The following is a 15,127-nucleotide window of genomic DNA, read 5'->3' as shown; positions in this document are numbered from 1 at the left end:
TTAAACAATAAATTCAAAGAAAAACTAATTAAATAACAGAAAAATTATTATTTCTCTTGCTTTTATTTCTATTTTTTCCCTTTAATTGCCTACTGTTTAACATTAATATTGACAAATAATTAATATAACAAACAAAATCATATTTTCTTTTATTTATTTATTAAATTTATTAATGAAAGCCAAGCTAATTAATTTTCTATGTATAATCGATCAATAATAACATTTTAATATTTTCTGACTATCTTTTATTAAATGTTTATAACAATATACAAATAATCATAAATCACTCAATCAATTATTTTGATCCATCAAACTATCAATTTATTTATCTGAATTTAATAAAAATAACTAATCAATATATTTTTTAAGTCTAATTCTAAACTTGAATAATAATTAGTATACTTGAAAAAGACCTTTTTAAATTTTTTATCAAAATCAATTAACCAATAAATAACTCAGTAGTGTGTTTGTTTACAAATATATGCTGGAAATTATTTTTTTTTACTTTTTTTTAATATAAAATAGATATTAATTTAATAATATAATTTCTTTTAAATTAAACATTTTTTAAATATTTAATAAACATAATCATTTTTTTATTTAAGCATATAAGCTCTGCTATATCTTTTTATTGCAAATAAAATTGTAATAAAAATAAATTAAAATAAAAATTTCAGAAAATAAATTAAAAATTAATAAAATTATTTATTAAAAATGTTGAATCAAGACACACTTAGAATCCTGAAAACTCAAAACAATAAATGAAATAATAAGCTAATTAATAAATTTTATTTTCATTTAATTATAATCTAATCTTAGCTATGTTTAGATTCTTTACTTTAACTAATTTCTAAATTACTTTTACTATTTAGAAGCTATTTAGCTTATTTATTAACAGGATTGAATTAAGCAGAATGCTAAATAAACCTTTACTGATTTTGATTGATTTATTATATATGTTCAGACTTATTTAATTAACTAAAGCTTTTATTTATTTATATTCGGTTGGAATGATCTTGCTAAGTAATCTGATATATACTCATTTACTTATTGAAAGTTGATTATTAAGTACTTTCAATTGATTATTTTTATATTAAACTTTATTCATTCTAATTAGAGTTTTATTAAATATAAAATTCATTGTTTTTTTTTGAGAATGCTTTACATGAACTATCTTCTTCATTTAATTTACTAGGCTCTTCTATCATTATTTCTTCGTTATCTATTGAAAGCCTACTTATTCTGTTCTATTATTACTTAATTTTTTCAAAATTTTCGCAAAATAATGTATTCAGTTATTATGGATTGCTTTATATACCTACTTCATCTCCCTCTAGTTATTAAAGAAAAGAGATTTTTATTCTAGATTATCTTAAACTGCAATTCTCTTATTCTTTTTCACTACTTTTGTTACAGTTTTTGACATTAAAAAAATTATTATCTTACTATTCATCTTAAATAACTGAATCTGCTTGATTGTAATCGATTTTATTGTTTTTAGATACTGATGAAGGTGATTGTGATAAAAAATGAGAATTCTCTTGGCTAGTAAAATTAGCTAATTATAATTAAAAACAAAAAGTGAATATGTAAGCCTATTAAAAGAGACTTATTTTTAATTGATCATTCATCTAAAGCAGGAAAAATTTAATAAAATTAATTTATTTAATATCTGAAACTAAATATATATAAATAATTTTTATTTACTTTTTTCACTAAACTGTTATGAATTTTTTCTATTTCCTAGATCATTAAATGAAGGATACTCTTAATTCTTATCTTATGATAATGTCTTTTGAATATTAGAAGATTAAACTATCCTATTTATATAAGGATTTTCTTAGGACTAGAGTTTATTTTCTTCTAGAGTTTATTTATTCAGCTCCTTTCTGCAAAAAGGGCAGCTATCTTGTAGCTCTAACCAGCTTTCCAAACAATTCTTATGAAATAAATGATAGCATACAGTCATTCTACATAGGTTGCTTTCTTCGAAGTCAGTCAAACAAATCATCTAAAAATTTATATTTGAGAAATATATTTTAAAATAAAAATTTACACATTCGCTGAATTCTTTCAAATTTTGATATTTTGTTAAAAGATCTGCATAGAAAACAGCTGGCATGAATTTTTCAATTAGTTCTTTACTTAAACTCCCATTTTTCTTTTGCCTATTTTTAATGAAATATAAAAATAAAATTTGAAAGTTTTTTTGCTTTACAGTTATGCTTAGACTAAGTGGATATTATAAGGAGAAACAGGAGCAGGCTACGAAGGTATAATTATATCTTATTTTGATGCATAAAAATTGTTTACAACTCTGTATATTATTGGTATAGATACTGCACTCGCAATTAAACAAACTACAATCACAATTATGTTTCTCGTTTTTACTTTTTCTATTTTATTTTCAAATTTTAAGTAATTAAATACAAATTAATGATATTATTTTGAAAAAATTAACTGTAAGTACTATAGTTTCTAAATTTTATTCTTTGACAAGTGTGTAAATAAAATTTTTATTTATTTTTAATATGATTAAATTTAAAAAATTATTTTAATTAAAAATAACTTAATTCTTTGAAATTTCTTAATATATGGACAAAGCCTAAAATAATTTAAGTTATTATTTATTAATTACCATCACTACTATCATCCTAATTTAGTTATGAGCTAAATTAAAAGGAAAACATTAAGGTCTGATTACTTGGGTTATAAAAAGAAATAAGGAAAGACAATTATTGACTTTTATTGATTGATGCAAATGCTTAATAGTCTTATATTATATCATTTTACAACCTATAGCTTCCTGCTTAATCAATAACATTGATGCCTTAGTAAAGGCTAGGAACTTAATAACTTGATAATCCAGATTCAATAATAGAGTATTTTATTTACTGATTCAGATCATTTACTGTGAGAGTATATTCATTTTGAATTTTCAATAAATCTAATTCATAAAAAACCCAAGAAAATCCTTTTACTTCAACTTAAATATTTTATTCTCCATCAGAAAATTTATTAACCTTAATTTGATTAAAATTGAAGTTAATAAAATAGTATTTAGCAAATATAAATATTTTAAATTACATGAACTTGGCATCTTTGGCCAATATAATTATCAGAGCATTGGCAAAGAGATTCATGGCAAGTATTTTAGGAGTTCTAATATTTATCGATAGAGCATTGGTCTAAACAAATAGAATTGCTTTAAAAGAAAATATCAATCTCAACCTAAAATACTTAATAGCTTTATGATAAATTAAGAATTTAAAACATGTAAGAATTATTTAAGTGAGGTGGTTTAATTTATATATATTATATTTAATCTTGCATAGAGCATCCTTCATAATCTATAAAAAAGGTCTAAAAACTTCCTTTTTTGTCTGAGTCGAATTCATTAGTTTGTAAGTATTTTATGACTGAGCTAAGAGAAATAAAATCTGACTAACTTGCTATAACGCATGCCACTAAACCTGTCTATTAAGCATCTGAGCCTAAACTCATCTTAATTACTAATGTTTCTTATTGGTAAGTCTTATCAAATTATAATTTGTATTATAAATTTTATTAATCAACAGTTATTTACTACTAAAATGGATAAGTAGAAGTAATTAAATTTTAGCATTATGTTAAAATTAGGTTAACAATAATTATAAAAACCATGTTTAATGATAATTAACTAATCATTTTTATTTTATCAATTTGAATATTATATTCTTGTAGTTATCTTTTATATTTGTTAGCAATTTATTTTTTTTTTGAAATTTTACCTATCAGCTCCTTTAATAAATACAAATAAATACACAACACCTTTTTAGCTCTTAGATTTATTTTCTTTCACTGAATTAAGTTTATTTACTAAATTAAACATATAAAAGTAGAAATTTTAGTTTTAAAAACTCCAAAAATAGTTATCATGACTATTTAAGTGAAATCTGAAATCTAAAATTAATTAATTATTTATTTGTAATCTATCATATAAAAATTAATATTATAAGATAAGGTGGTTCACCATTTCAAAAAAAAAATAAATAAATAAATTATTACTGATTAATTTTTTATTGTAATTAATTCTAAATTATCTAATTGAAACTCATTAATATAGAATAAATTTTTAATTAATTAATATTCATTTTCACAAGACACTCCATGCCTTAGTCCTTTTTTCGCCCTGTACTTAGCCTAATGCTTTTTGTTATTTATCATTTTAAGCTTTATTATCTTCTTCCGCCATAGCTCTGGCCTCATTATAAAGAGCTTTTCCAAACAATATAGGACCAAATATACCCATAATAAGTACACTCCTCCAACCCCATATAAGACCTTCTAGCTTATCATCAAATAAATCCATAATTGTACCTGAAATTAAAGGACACATAAAGTATCCTCCTACATTATATATAAGTTAAGATAAAGAACTACAAGTTGAGTGATATTGCTTAGGTAAACAACTTAAACATATTCCTGTTCCATTTGGAATAAGAGCACCACCAAATGCAAGCAAAAACCAAACAAGAGAGGCTACTTGCCAAAACTCAGTTACATAACTAACATAATTTAATAAAAATAATTAATAAATAAATATTCTCAAATTTAAAACGATTATTTTTCTGGATTTCTAAATAAGTAATTTCAATTCATAAATTAATTAATACTTTTTATCAAAACATTTTCTTTTCTTTCATTTTAATTTTTTTATTGTTATTTAATTTTTTAAGAAGAATTAAATTAACTAATAAATATCTATTTTAGAAAAATTTTTGTTTCAATTTTTTATTATAACTAGGATAAAAAATAAATTTATTTATTGAGTTTTTGAGCTTTATGATTTTAGTAAAATAATTAAATCTCTATTTTTGTAAATAAATTTATTAAATATTATTTTAATATTAAATGATTTACCCTATAGGTATAGAAAATATGAAGGCTGCTAATCCAACTGAAACACAAAATTTCAATGCTGTTATCCTGTTTTTGCCTTTATAACCACCCTTTATATTATGAAATTTTTTATGAATACAATTATTTAAGAATCAAAAAGCTTTTAAGTTTGCTTTTTGGAAAGCAAATGTACCAGTGAATCTGAGATTTTACCACCTAAGAGAGCACCAGTTACAGGAGCAGTTATTGCTATAAAACAAAAAGTTGCCATAGCAATACTATCTTATATTTTTGTGAATTTAATGAAATATTCTGTTGCCCAATACTGAATTCCTGTAACTATGTAGAATAACACACAGAGCCCACAGCAAACATAAATAAATATGTGATGTTGAATAATTGGCTAATAAAAATAGAAGAATTATTGAAATTTTAAATATATAATTTAATTTACTCCGAACTATTTAAATATTTCTAAACACCCTTAAGCATATGAAGACGAATTACTTACAACTGAAACTGAATCAAACTAATAAAAAAATAGATTTATTTATGTATTTATAATTAAATAAATATAAAAATTTACCTCGTTATCAATAATAGAACTTCTAATTCGCCTTCTATTTGTAACTGATGCACTTCCAGCTGGATTTCCTTTTTCTTATAATCGCTTTTCTTCATATAAAATATCAACATATTTATTGTCTTAAAATGCAAAGAAAATTGCTGTAATTGTTGTTAAAACAAATAATATGGCGAATCCAACTCTCCAACTCTTTTCATATCCAGTCAGTGTAATTAGCAAACCTGCTATTGCATACCCAACCATTACCCCCAAAGGGCCTTAAGCTTGCATCAAACCCATCCAAGTAGCTGTTTTGTCTTCAGGACTGAAATTATTGATCCAAATAGGAGCATATATGCATCCAAAGGCTGCACAGAAACCCTATCCAAATCTACACACATATATAAGTATGATACTAGAAGTAATAGAAATTATGAGGCTAAACAATCCATTAAAGAAAACAGTTACAGATATAATCTTATTAATATTATACTTATTTAATGAAACGGGCACCATAAAAGTAGCTATGCTTATACCTAAATATTCTAATGATCCTAATTTTTCATTTTTTAAAAGTAGAATTTAGAAAAGTAAGAAATTAATTAATTAACTAATAAATTAATTTAATATTATTTATATCTATCTATCTTTATTCATTTCGAATTGATTTATTCATCTATTTAAATTGCTGATAATTTCTAATTTTAAATTTATTAACTTGTAACTAAACATTCCAAAATTAAAGCAAAGTGCCAAAAATCAACAAAGTTTGTTGCTATATTTTATTTATAAATCAATTTGTGATAAATTTACCAAGAGTTGCTTATTAGCTAAACGTTAAATGCAGCTCTGATTCTATTTGGATCAATGAAGCAGGAATAACTCCTGTATTAAAGTTGTTTTGAATTGAAATAAAGCAAAACATGAAATATATCCACTGCAAAACCTTAATATCAAGCTCTTCTTCTTTATGTGGAATTGCAGATTAACTCATTGCTGATAAAGGAATTTATATGTTTATCTTATCTGATTTTTATATTTACAAATGAGTCATTTTATTTTAGTGATTATCAACCTTTGTTTATCCACTTTGATCATTTTATAAATTATTAATTTGTAAATTAGAATTGCTATTTTATTCTAAGTTGAATTTGCTTTTATAAAATTAAGAAGGCTTTTCCTTTAACTAGATACTGCTACCTATAGGAGAACTATTTTAGCCATCATTATTTTATTGTTCCATTAAGCTAGCTAGTGACTTCTAATTTATATTTTGCTTAAATAAAATTGTGTTTGCAAAAAATATTATTTATGAATAACTAAATTTCTTTTTAATTATTTTCTACTTAAAGTTAGATAGTTAATTAATTAATTAATTAAATATCCTGATATTTTTAAACAATCAATAATAAATTTTCTAAAAAATATTTAAAAAACAAATTCTTACAAATTTTAGATGCATTTTACTGAATTATTAATTCTTAAATACTAATGAAAAATATTTAAATTTTTGATACATTCCTTGATTTAGATAGTGAGTTTGTACTTTTTTATATCAATAAAATATTATGATAAATAAAAATCATTTTTAAATAATTAATAATAAAAATAAATAGTTGGTTGCTTTTGATAACTATTATAATTAATTTACAAAATTCTGAAGATATAAATGGTAATGTTGTACAACATATCATTAATTAATTACTTTTTTATTAAATTATTTCTTCAATAAATTAAATAAATGATGTAAATTAAGTATTATTTATATTCTAAAAGAAGTATTCTAGCTTTTTACAATTTTCTAATGTAATTGGATAATAATTAAGAAATTTTACAAAAAATTTTTGATTTTCAAAAATTAAATAATTTTTAAATAAATTTATTTGCAAAATACTTTTTAAATATATGTTATTTATTTAATATTGAATAAATTTATAAAAAAAGAAGAACCAGATTTATTTAAAATTTTTAAAATTAAAAAATAAGATAATCAAGTTTAAAATCACAAATTTTTTAGACGTTTTAAGATAAATAATTAGATCTATTTAAGAATTATAAAATAAAATTTATTTGAATTATTTTTTGAATTTAGAAATAAAGTAAGCCATATATATATATTTTTTTGGAAAAATACTAAATTAAATTTAGTATATAATTTATATAAATAAACTAATATAAAACAGAATTGTAAAATTGTTAAGAATAAAAGAAAGATTTGATATAAATTTTTTAAGATATTTTTATTTATTATGATTAACTTATTTTTTTAAATATATCCAATTTAATTAAAATAGTTTTCAATCAATTTTTCCAATTCCTGATATAGAATATGTATGAACCAATAGATTTTTTCTTTTCAACATTTGAGTTTTTTGGCTTCTTCTAATAACTTTATATTTACCCTTTACTTTTTTCAAAACTTCAGAAAAGTTGTTATGCTTGAAATATTTCTCATACTCTTTCATTACATCAAAATCATGGAGGAAAAACATATTATAGTCATATAGTGGATGCTACATATAGAAATTTTATTCAGAGCCATACAGAGTGCTACCTCTTTTAGTAAGAGCTTCATTGCTCTTTTCGTCGTCTAAATTTCTTAGTAAAAATAAGTCTTTTAGCTTTTGTATTAGTTCTTCGTTGTTAAAATTTTGTTAGAAATTGGAATTTGATTATAAATTATTCTAATTATTATTGTTAGAAATGTTTTGTAAAGGAGCCATTTGATTAAAATTGCTGTATATTGAACTCCTCCTTCCTTTTTAGCTGGTTTTATCATTTTGAATTTTAATGCTGTTTCTTGGAGGCAGAATACCACTTAAAGGATGCTTGCTCATTAAAAAAGGAGAGTTTCTTCTTATTCTCTCTTGCTCTTTTTTAATTCTCTCAATATTGATATTTGGTAAAGATGAGTCATTTTAAGACTAAAGTGCTTAATTTTCTGAAGGGTTTTCATTTTCATTTAAGTGTTGATTGATTGAAGGTCTTTTTTATTAACCTTATTAAGAGGGAGCAAATTTACTCTTTTTATTTTACATAGATTGTTACAAGAGTTACTAAGGTTGCTGACTATTATTGCTTGAGTTTATATTTTAGTAAGGAGATACAATCGATTAGTTGTCATCATTATTTTCATCCATATAGCTTGTTGTATTAAAAATACTGTTCCTATTCCCTTACTAAAGTCCTTTTATACTTCTACCTGGTGTATTAAAACCTCCTAAACTGATACTACTTTCTTAATCATAATTATTTGTATTGTTTATTCCCATAAGTCCATTTATGTGCTTGAGGATGGGAGTCGCATTCCAGTCTGACAAAGCTGCAGAAAATTTAGACATTCCCAGTTATTAATTCATGATAGGTTTTTTATTTTAAATCAATTCCTCAACTTCTTATACTTAAAGAAGTTTAGATTCCCTGCTTAGTTTGCTTTGAAGAGACCTGTATGATTGCTCACGACTGAGTAAAGATTTCTTTTTCAGCTTATCTAAAGCTTAGTTTGGAGCACTAGCAGAGCTTTAACTTCTTATTTTATTGAGGTTGCTAAAACTTAAAGGATATTAGTTATAATCTTATTTAACTTAATTTTTAGGAGTATTTATATGCTATTTATATTTATTTGATTGTTATTGGTTCTAATCATCTTCATCATAATTTTAAGATCCAAATTAGAAGAATCCTTTGTTTGTTACTTTCTTAGGTGTATTTTTCATTTCAGATTAATCTTATTTTAAGATATTACTGGTATTATAGTTACTTTACTCTTATTCAATATTTTAGCTACTATTGCTTTGGGGTTATATCATCAAAAAATTATTATACTAGCTCTAATCTGCATTGAAATCTTCAAAATTATCATTATACAGACTATTTAATTCTTGGTTACCAAAATTTAAATTAAGTTAAGGTAGTTAACTTTAGAGAATAGCAGCAAATGTAATAGAGTTTTGCTGGACACTGTTGTTCTTTGACTAAGAAGCATTGAGATCTTAAAGCTTAAATTTATTTTGTTGTTTGTTAGATTTATTAGTTTCATCTAAGATTCCTTCCTTTTTATGCAGTTGAGCTAGAGAATTCAGCACTTGTAAATTAAGATTTTATTGATTCTTTTTTTTATTGTTATTATTGCTAGCGTTACCAAACGAAAGACTATTGGTATTCCCAAAAGAAATGCTATTTGTATTATTTATGAACGAGCTTTGGTTGCTATTATTTAATGATTTTAAAATATTTCCTTTCAGCACCTGCTAAATAATTTAGGAATTAGATTATATTGAAGAGGCATTACTCTAATTATTTGAGTTTGTTTTACTAGATTAAGTGATATTTTATTTATCTCTTTTCTTTTTTTTTGAGCTTGCAGATGCAGAACCCTTGTCAGTTAGCTTATTAACCGAGTCTTAGCCACTACTGTTATTCTTACTTTTTGCTTTTAAATTTATGTTCTTCTAACTTTAATCGTTACTTAACTGTCTATCGTAATCACGCTTTAAAGAAGAATTGTTGCTATTTTCTCTGCTAAGCTTTATTTCATCTCCATTTCCAATACTTTTATTGGAAGAACTTTATTTATTTATGTTTTTCTTCTTTTTCTTTTATTTTATTGTTGTTTTTGACTTCTCTCTTACTTAGAAACTTTATTCACCTGCATTGTTTGGAGACGACTCAGACTTTAAGCGAACAGATTAGTCTGATTCATCACCTGAGACCTAAAGTTTCAATACCTAATTTTCTTACTCAGAAGAATTACTCTCACTAGAACTGCTGCTGTTGGATGAAGAAAGTTCTGAAATTCCTAATTTCTGTTCATTATTCTTAGAAAAGTTATCACTTTGGTTAACCTTTCCTTCTTATTGCAAATTAATCATAAATTAATTTAACTTTTCTCTATAAATATTAACAGATGAGCTTCTACTTTGAGAATTCTTTTTGCTTTCATCGTTTCCGTCTTCTCCTTCCTCTTGAATAGAATTAAGTGCATCCTCATCTTTTCTCTACTGAATCAAATCTGCTTAAATTTCGTTTTGAGTATGACTTTCTTCTTAATCAATATCAGCTTCCTAAATATCACTATCATCATCACCATCATCATCTTCATCTCCTTCGTTTTCGCTTATAGATCCTGACTCCTCATCTTCAGATGAGTAGTAGCTGCATTCAGTGATCTCCCCTAATTAACTTTCTACATCTTCATCATCACTATATGCAATAATATTTTTTTCATCATCATATTTTATTTTTTTAGCTTTTTAAAAGAATTTTTTATCAGACAAAATGTTTGTAAGTTAAACTTTGTTTTAAATAATCTCATCTCTATCAGAATCGTCTAAGGCTTATTATTCTAAATGTTACTCTATGGTCTACTATATGACATTTTGACGCAGTTATTTTAAGTCCTATCTTACATTAAAATTCATTTTTAAAGTTTAAAACGTTTTAGAATATCTTTTATAAGCCCTTCTTTCATTTGGAACACTGTAAGTGTACCGAGCGATAAGCAAATCTCTATTTCTTTTATAATGAATGAAATGACAGTTATTTAAAGAATGATTATATTTTCCACAACTCAAGCAAGCCATACTTTCCTTTTTATTGTATAACACCATTTCATCCTTAATTTGGCTATAAGTTTCCTAAATGAATTATTAAAAATTATTTAATAATAGATATAAGAATATTATTTACAAAGTCCTAAGGAAAATCTTTTAAAGTTTCAATAAATTTATTTTAAGGCAAGACGATAACGTGAGTAGTTGATGTACTCTTGCAACAAGTTTCTCTAGGAGATGAGCTAAAAAATCCACCTTATCCAAAAAACTAACCTGCCTGTGTTAATTAAATTAAATGAATTTATTAAATATTTAATTTAGTTGATTTAATAAAGCAGTCATATTAAGATCAAAAAATAATTAAATAAATAATTTTACCTTAACATATGATATGTGCCTAGTTTACTAACCACTTTAAAGAAAGATTTCAACTTAGCCTTTAAGTATAAAGTATATATCATTTTCGCCATAAGATTGCTATCTGAAAACAATTTCACCAGGTCCGAGCACTTTTTCCTTAAAATGAAGAGAAACTTAGTTCAGAAATTATTAAGAAAATTTTGAGGAGAAAATTTTAGTTGACTATAAAATTCTTCCATAAAAATCTTTTTGAATTTCTTCTTTTAAATTCTCAGAGAGTTAATTTAAAATATATTCTCCTCTCATAGGATTATCTTGCTCTTGCATTCTTTTGTAATCTAAAAATTTCATGACCCTGAGCTAGATATCTTATTTAATTTATCTAGTTGACATGTAGATAGACAAGTCATATTTCTTTTTTCTAATTAAATATTAATTAAATTATTTACTAATAAATTCTTTTAATTAATGTATTAAATTAATCTTCAATTATGAATTTGATTGGAAATTAAAAAGAATTCTAATTAAATTAAATCAGAATAATGACCACAAATTTTTTTTTTTCTTCTAGTAAAATCTTTTTGAATCAAAAATACAAAAAACTTATCAGTAAATTAAGAAAATTTTTGTTTATGGTAGTTAATATTTCAAAATTAAGAAATAATCATTGTTTTCTAAATTGAAATTAGATTTAGAAAATTAATTGATATTGATTTTAGTTGAAACTTTATATTTATATTGTTATAAAAGTTAAATCTAAAATAATTTAATTTATTCAATATAAAGTGTTTTACATAAACTCTGCTTCTTTCTAAGCTATTTCCTGGAAAATACCTCCTATTGTATTAACTACGTATGCAAATACTACTGAACCTAAAAGAGCCATAAATATTGTAAACATTTTTTCAGAGTCAGCTATAGGTTTTATATCTCCATAACCAACTGTGATCATTGTAATAATGGAGAAATATAAAGAATTCAGATATCTCTCAGCAATACCATTGTCATATATCCCTGCTTGAATAAGCCAGGTTTATTGATTACCTGCATTTACTTCTTATATTGATATGAACTGAAAAATACAACCACAGGAGTGTGCTACAAAAAGAATAAGAAAAATAAGCTTTGCTAAAGTATATACATGAGAGAATTTTTCATGGATTTTATAGTATTCTACAATATCCTAAAAATAACTATACAATTGGTAAAACTTCAAATAAAAAAGTAAATTAAAAAAAGGTTCTTCAAGAGTGTTGGTAAGAATAAAAGATATAATAACTAGAATATCAATTAAAAATTGATTTTTATAATTTTTGAAGACTTTTGATCTGTTTAGCTACTCAATACCCATTTCATAGTATCCTGTGTTTAAACAAACAAATATGTTAAAACAGTAAGCTATTAAAGGAGCATAATACAGTAAATAGGCATAATTTCCAATGTTAAATATAATACTAAAACTTATCTAAAATGGGATCAGAAAAATTTATAGCAGCAATAAAGAAGTGTAAAAAGATCGCCAATACCGAATTAATTAAGCATTAGGGGATAATACAGGTAGCTTTGTGATCTTTATTGTTAAAATGTAAAAAAATTATATTATTTTAGTGATTATTGTTTGTTATTATTAATTAAAGCGATTGTTGCTTTCATCAAACATGTAGCAAGCAGAATCATCAATTAAATCAAAATGCCTCTTCTAAAGGTATTTAAAGTTGATTTGACTTGTTTAGTTTTTAACTTTTTGATAAAACCTGTTAATCATTTTCACTCTAGTGGCAATATTCCACTATTTAAGAAAGTTAATACTCTAACTATTATGAATCAGCAACTCATTCATTGTGTTTGTTGCATAAGGCTGAATCAGAGTTTACTTTCTATCAAATTAAGTATTAAGAGTCCCGTTTGAAAACATAATTTGTCCTCCTTGTTAAGTAGGAGATAAAGCATCTCTTTACCCAAGAAATTAATTTGTTTAAAGTTATTACTGCGAATCTCCTGCAAATTTTTAAGATTTTTTTAATGAATTATACATGCTTTTAGAATGACCAATCATCTGAATCTCTCTTTAAGATTATTATGGAATCGATGAAGAACCTAAATAAGGAGAATTTTGCAAACTATTGTTTATCTAAGGGAAAATTCTATTTTTAGATCCTTTTAAAGGTGTTCCACCAGGCGGACTTTGCTAAAATGTTGTAGCGCAAGTTAAATTTTTTTTATTTCGAGCATTTCTTTTAACCATTTTAGGCGTATTACTGTACTACTATGTTTTAATAGAGTAATTGCTTATTTTCCTTTAAAATTCCATCGAATCATTTATCTACTTCTAACTGGTGGTTGGGTTGCTATTACCATTTCCCTAACTACTACTGTTATTTATATTATTATTGTTATTATTAATATTGTTATTAGAAGTGCCATTGTTGTTAATATTATTATTATTATCATCGTTAGCGTTAGGTTTGTTATTTCCATTTATATTAAACTCGTTCTATTAAATATCTTATTACATTTAATCCGTATTATCTTAATTACTTTTAATTTTATTTTCTAATTGATTTTATTACATATCATCATTAGCCTAGAAAACCTGAGTCGTGCTAGCTTGGTTCTAATTTATATTTGAAAGAGTGGTTTTATCTTGTGTTACAACTTTATCATTTAATAGGATATTAGACAGAGTCGAAGTTCTTTTTATATCTTATTTCTCTTTTTAATGAACTTCTAGCTCTTCTTTGTCGCTTGAAGATGCATTTAAACCCTTAATTCTTACTGGACTTTAATCATAGCTGCTTTAGTTGAGATAATTTAAACTTTCCATATTGCTATTAGATGTTTCTTTTTTTATTTTAAATCCTTTTTTAATAAATTTAGGCTTTTTGTTACTATCCCTTAAAAGAATCTAATCATCTTTCGATTTCGTAGAAAACGGTTGCTCAGTAATCCCTTGAGTTTCAATCTTTCTCATGTTTTCAAGTTAGCTAAATATTGTAACATTAGGTGAAAAATAGCCATCGTCTCTATTTCTAGGCGAGATCAATTAATCGCTCTCCTACTTTCTAGATGTTAAAAGACCAAGCTCATTATTTATCGTTGATGATACATTAAAAAATTCACTCATAAAAAAGCAAATATTAACAATAATATTGAGGGATAGACTTCAATAGAGTTTCTCAATTGCAGCTGAATAGAAATTATTCGGTAATTGAAATTAAAACTCTACCTAAAACTGTATCTAATATTGACAGAAACTCTTTTTACTTATAAGTAAGTGAAATATTAGTAAGCCTTCTTATATTGCTTGTTTGTTTGTGCTAAATTATATCTAATATTTTACTTCTTTTTGTTGGTAAAAATTGTTTGCGTACTCGTAAAATTAATTACAACTTTGCTTTTACTAAGAAAAAATCAAATATTGAAAATGTAAAGTATTGGTTTTCTAAAGTTAATATAAGCTTATAAAATCCTTTAAATAAATGGAAATATAGATTTGATTTAGTAAATTAGAATGCTTTGAAAAAAATATATTTATTTACTTAAATACATATATTTATGAGCTAACAAAATTTATTTACTATCACTTCTTTCTTTGTTTTGACTTAAGTTATTAATTAACTTTCTTAATCATTATATCTGTACTATTTTTAAATATATCTCCAAAAATCAATGATTGATTGATTGATTGATTAATAGATAATAACTGTTAAATATTACTAATCTTTATTAGTATCACAAAAACTAAAATTTTGATATTTAAATACTTTTC

At 23.9% G+C, this 15,127-nt stretch overlaps 3 protein-coding genes across 3 annotated transcripts; all 3 read right to left on the bottom strand. All coding sequences in view use genetic code 6, as the record gives it.

Moving 5' to 3' along the window:
* Positions 1-794: 794 nt before the first annotated feature.
* TTHERM_00310510 (phosphatidylinositol 4-phosphate 5-kinase) lies at positions 795-3,504 on the bottom strand (the record flags this gene model as incomplete). The annotated part of the gene is made up of 6 exons (XM_001021126.2): positions 795-1,558; positions 1,708-2,011; positions 2,057-2,168; positions 2,219-2,396; positions 2,639-3,023; positions 3,088-3,504. 6 exons carry the CDS (start codon positions 3,502-3,504, stop codon positions 795-797), a joined length of 2,160 nt encoding a protein of 719 aa, XP_001021126.2.
* A 631-nt stretch (positions 3,505-4,135) lies between these two features.
* Positions 4,136-6,689, bottom strand: TTHERM_000310509 (MFS transporter; the record flags this gene model as incomplete). The annotated part of the gene is made up of 6 exons (XM_012798890.1): positions 4,136-4,547; positions 4,903-4,991; positions 5,075-5,284; positions 5,336-5,410; positions 5,468-6,000; positions 6,260-6,689. 6 exons carry the CDS (start codon positions 6,687-6,689, stop codon positions 4,136-4,138), a joined length of 1,749 nt encoding a protein of 582 aa, XP_012654344.1.
* Positions 6,690-7,743: 1,054 nt separating this feature from the next.
* On the bottom strand, positions 7,744-14,482 carry TTHERM_00310500 (MFS transporter; the record flags this gene model as incomplete). The annotated part of the gene is made up of 4 exons (XM_001021125.3): positions 7,744-11,082; positions 11,135-11,275; positions 11,377-11,779; positions 12,153-14,482. 4 exons carry the CDS (start codon positions 14,480-14,482, stop codon positions 7,744-7,746), a joined length of 6,213 nt encoding a protein of 2,070 aa, XP_001021125.2.
* Between the last annotated feature and the right edge of the window lie 645 nt (positions 14,483-15,127).

The sequence above is a fragment of the Tetrahymena thermophila genome, assembly GCF_000189635.1.
Source record: "Tetrahymena thermophila SB210 genomic scaffold scf_8254551, whole genome shotgun sequence".
Taxonomy (NCBI): Eukaryota; Ciliophora; class Oligohymenophorea; order Hymenostomatida; family Tetrahymenidae; genus Tetrahymena; species Tetrahymena thermophila.
The sequence above is the reverse complement of the archived record's forward strand: the minus strand, read 5'-3'. Positions and strand labels throughout refer to the sequence as shown.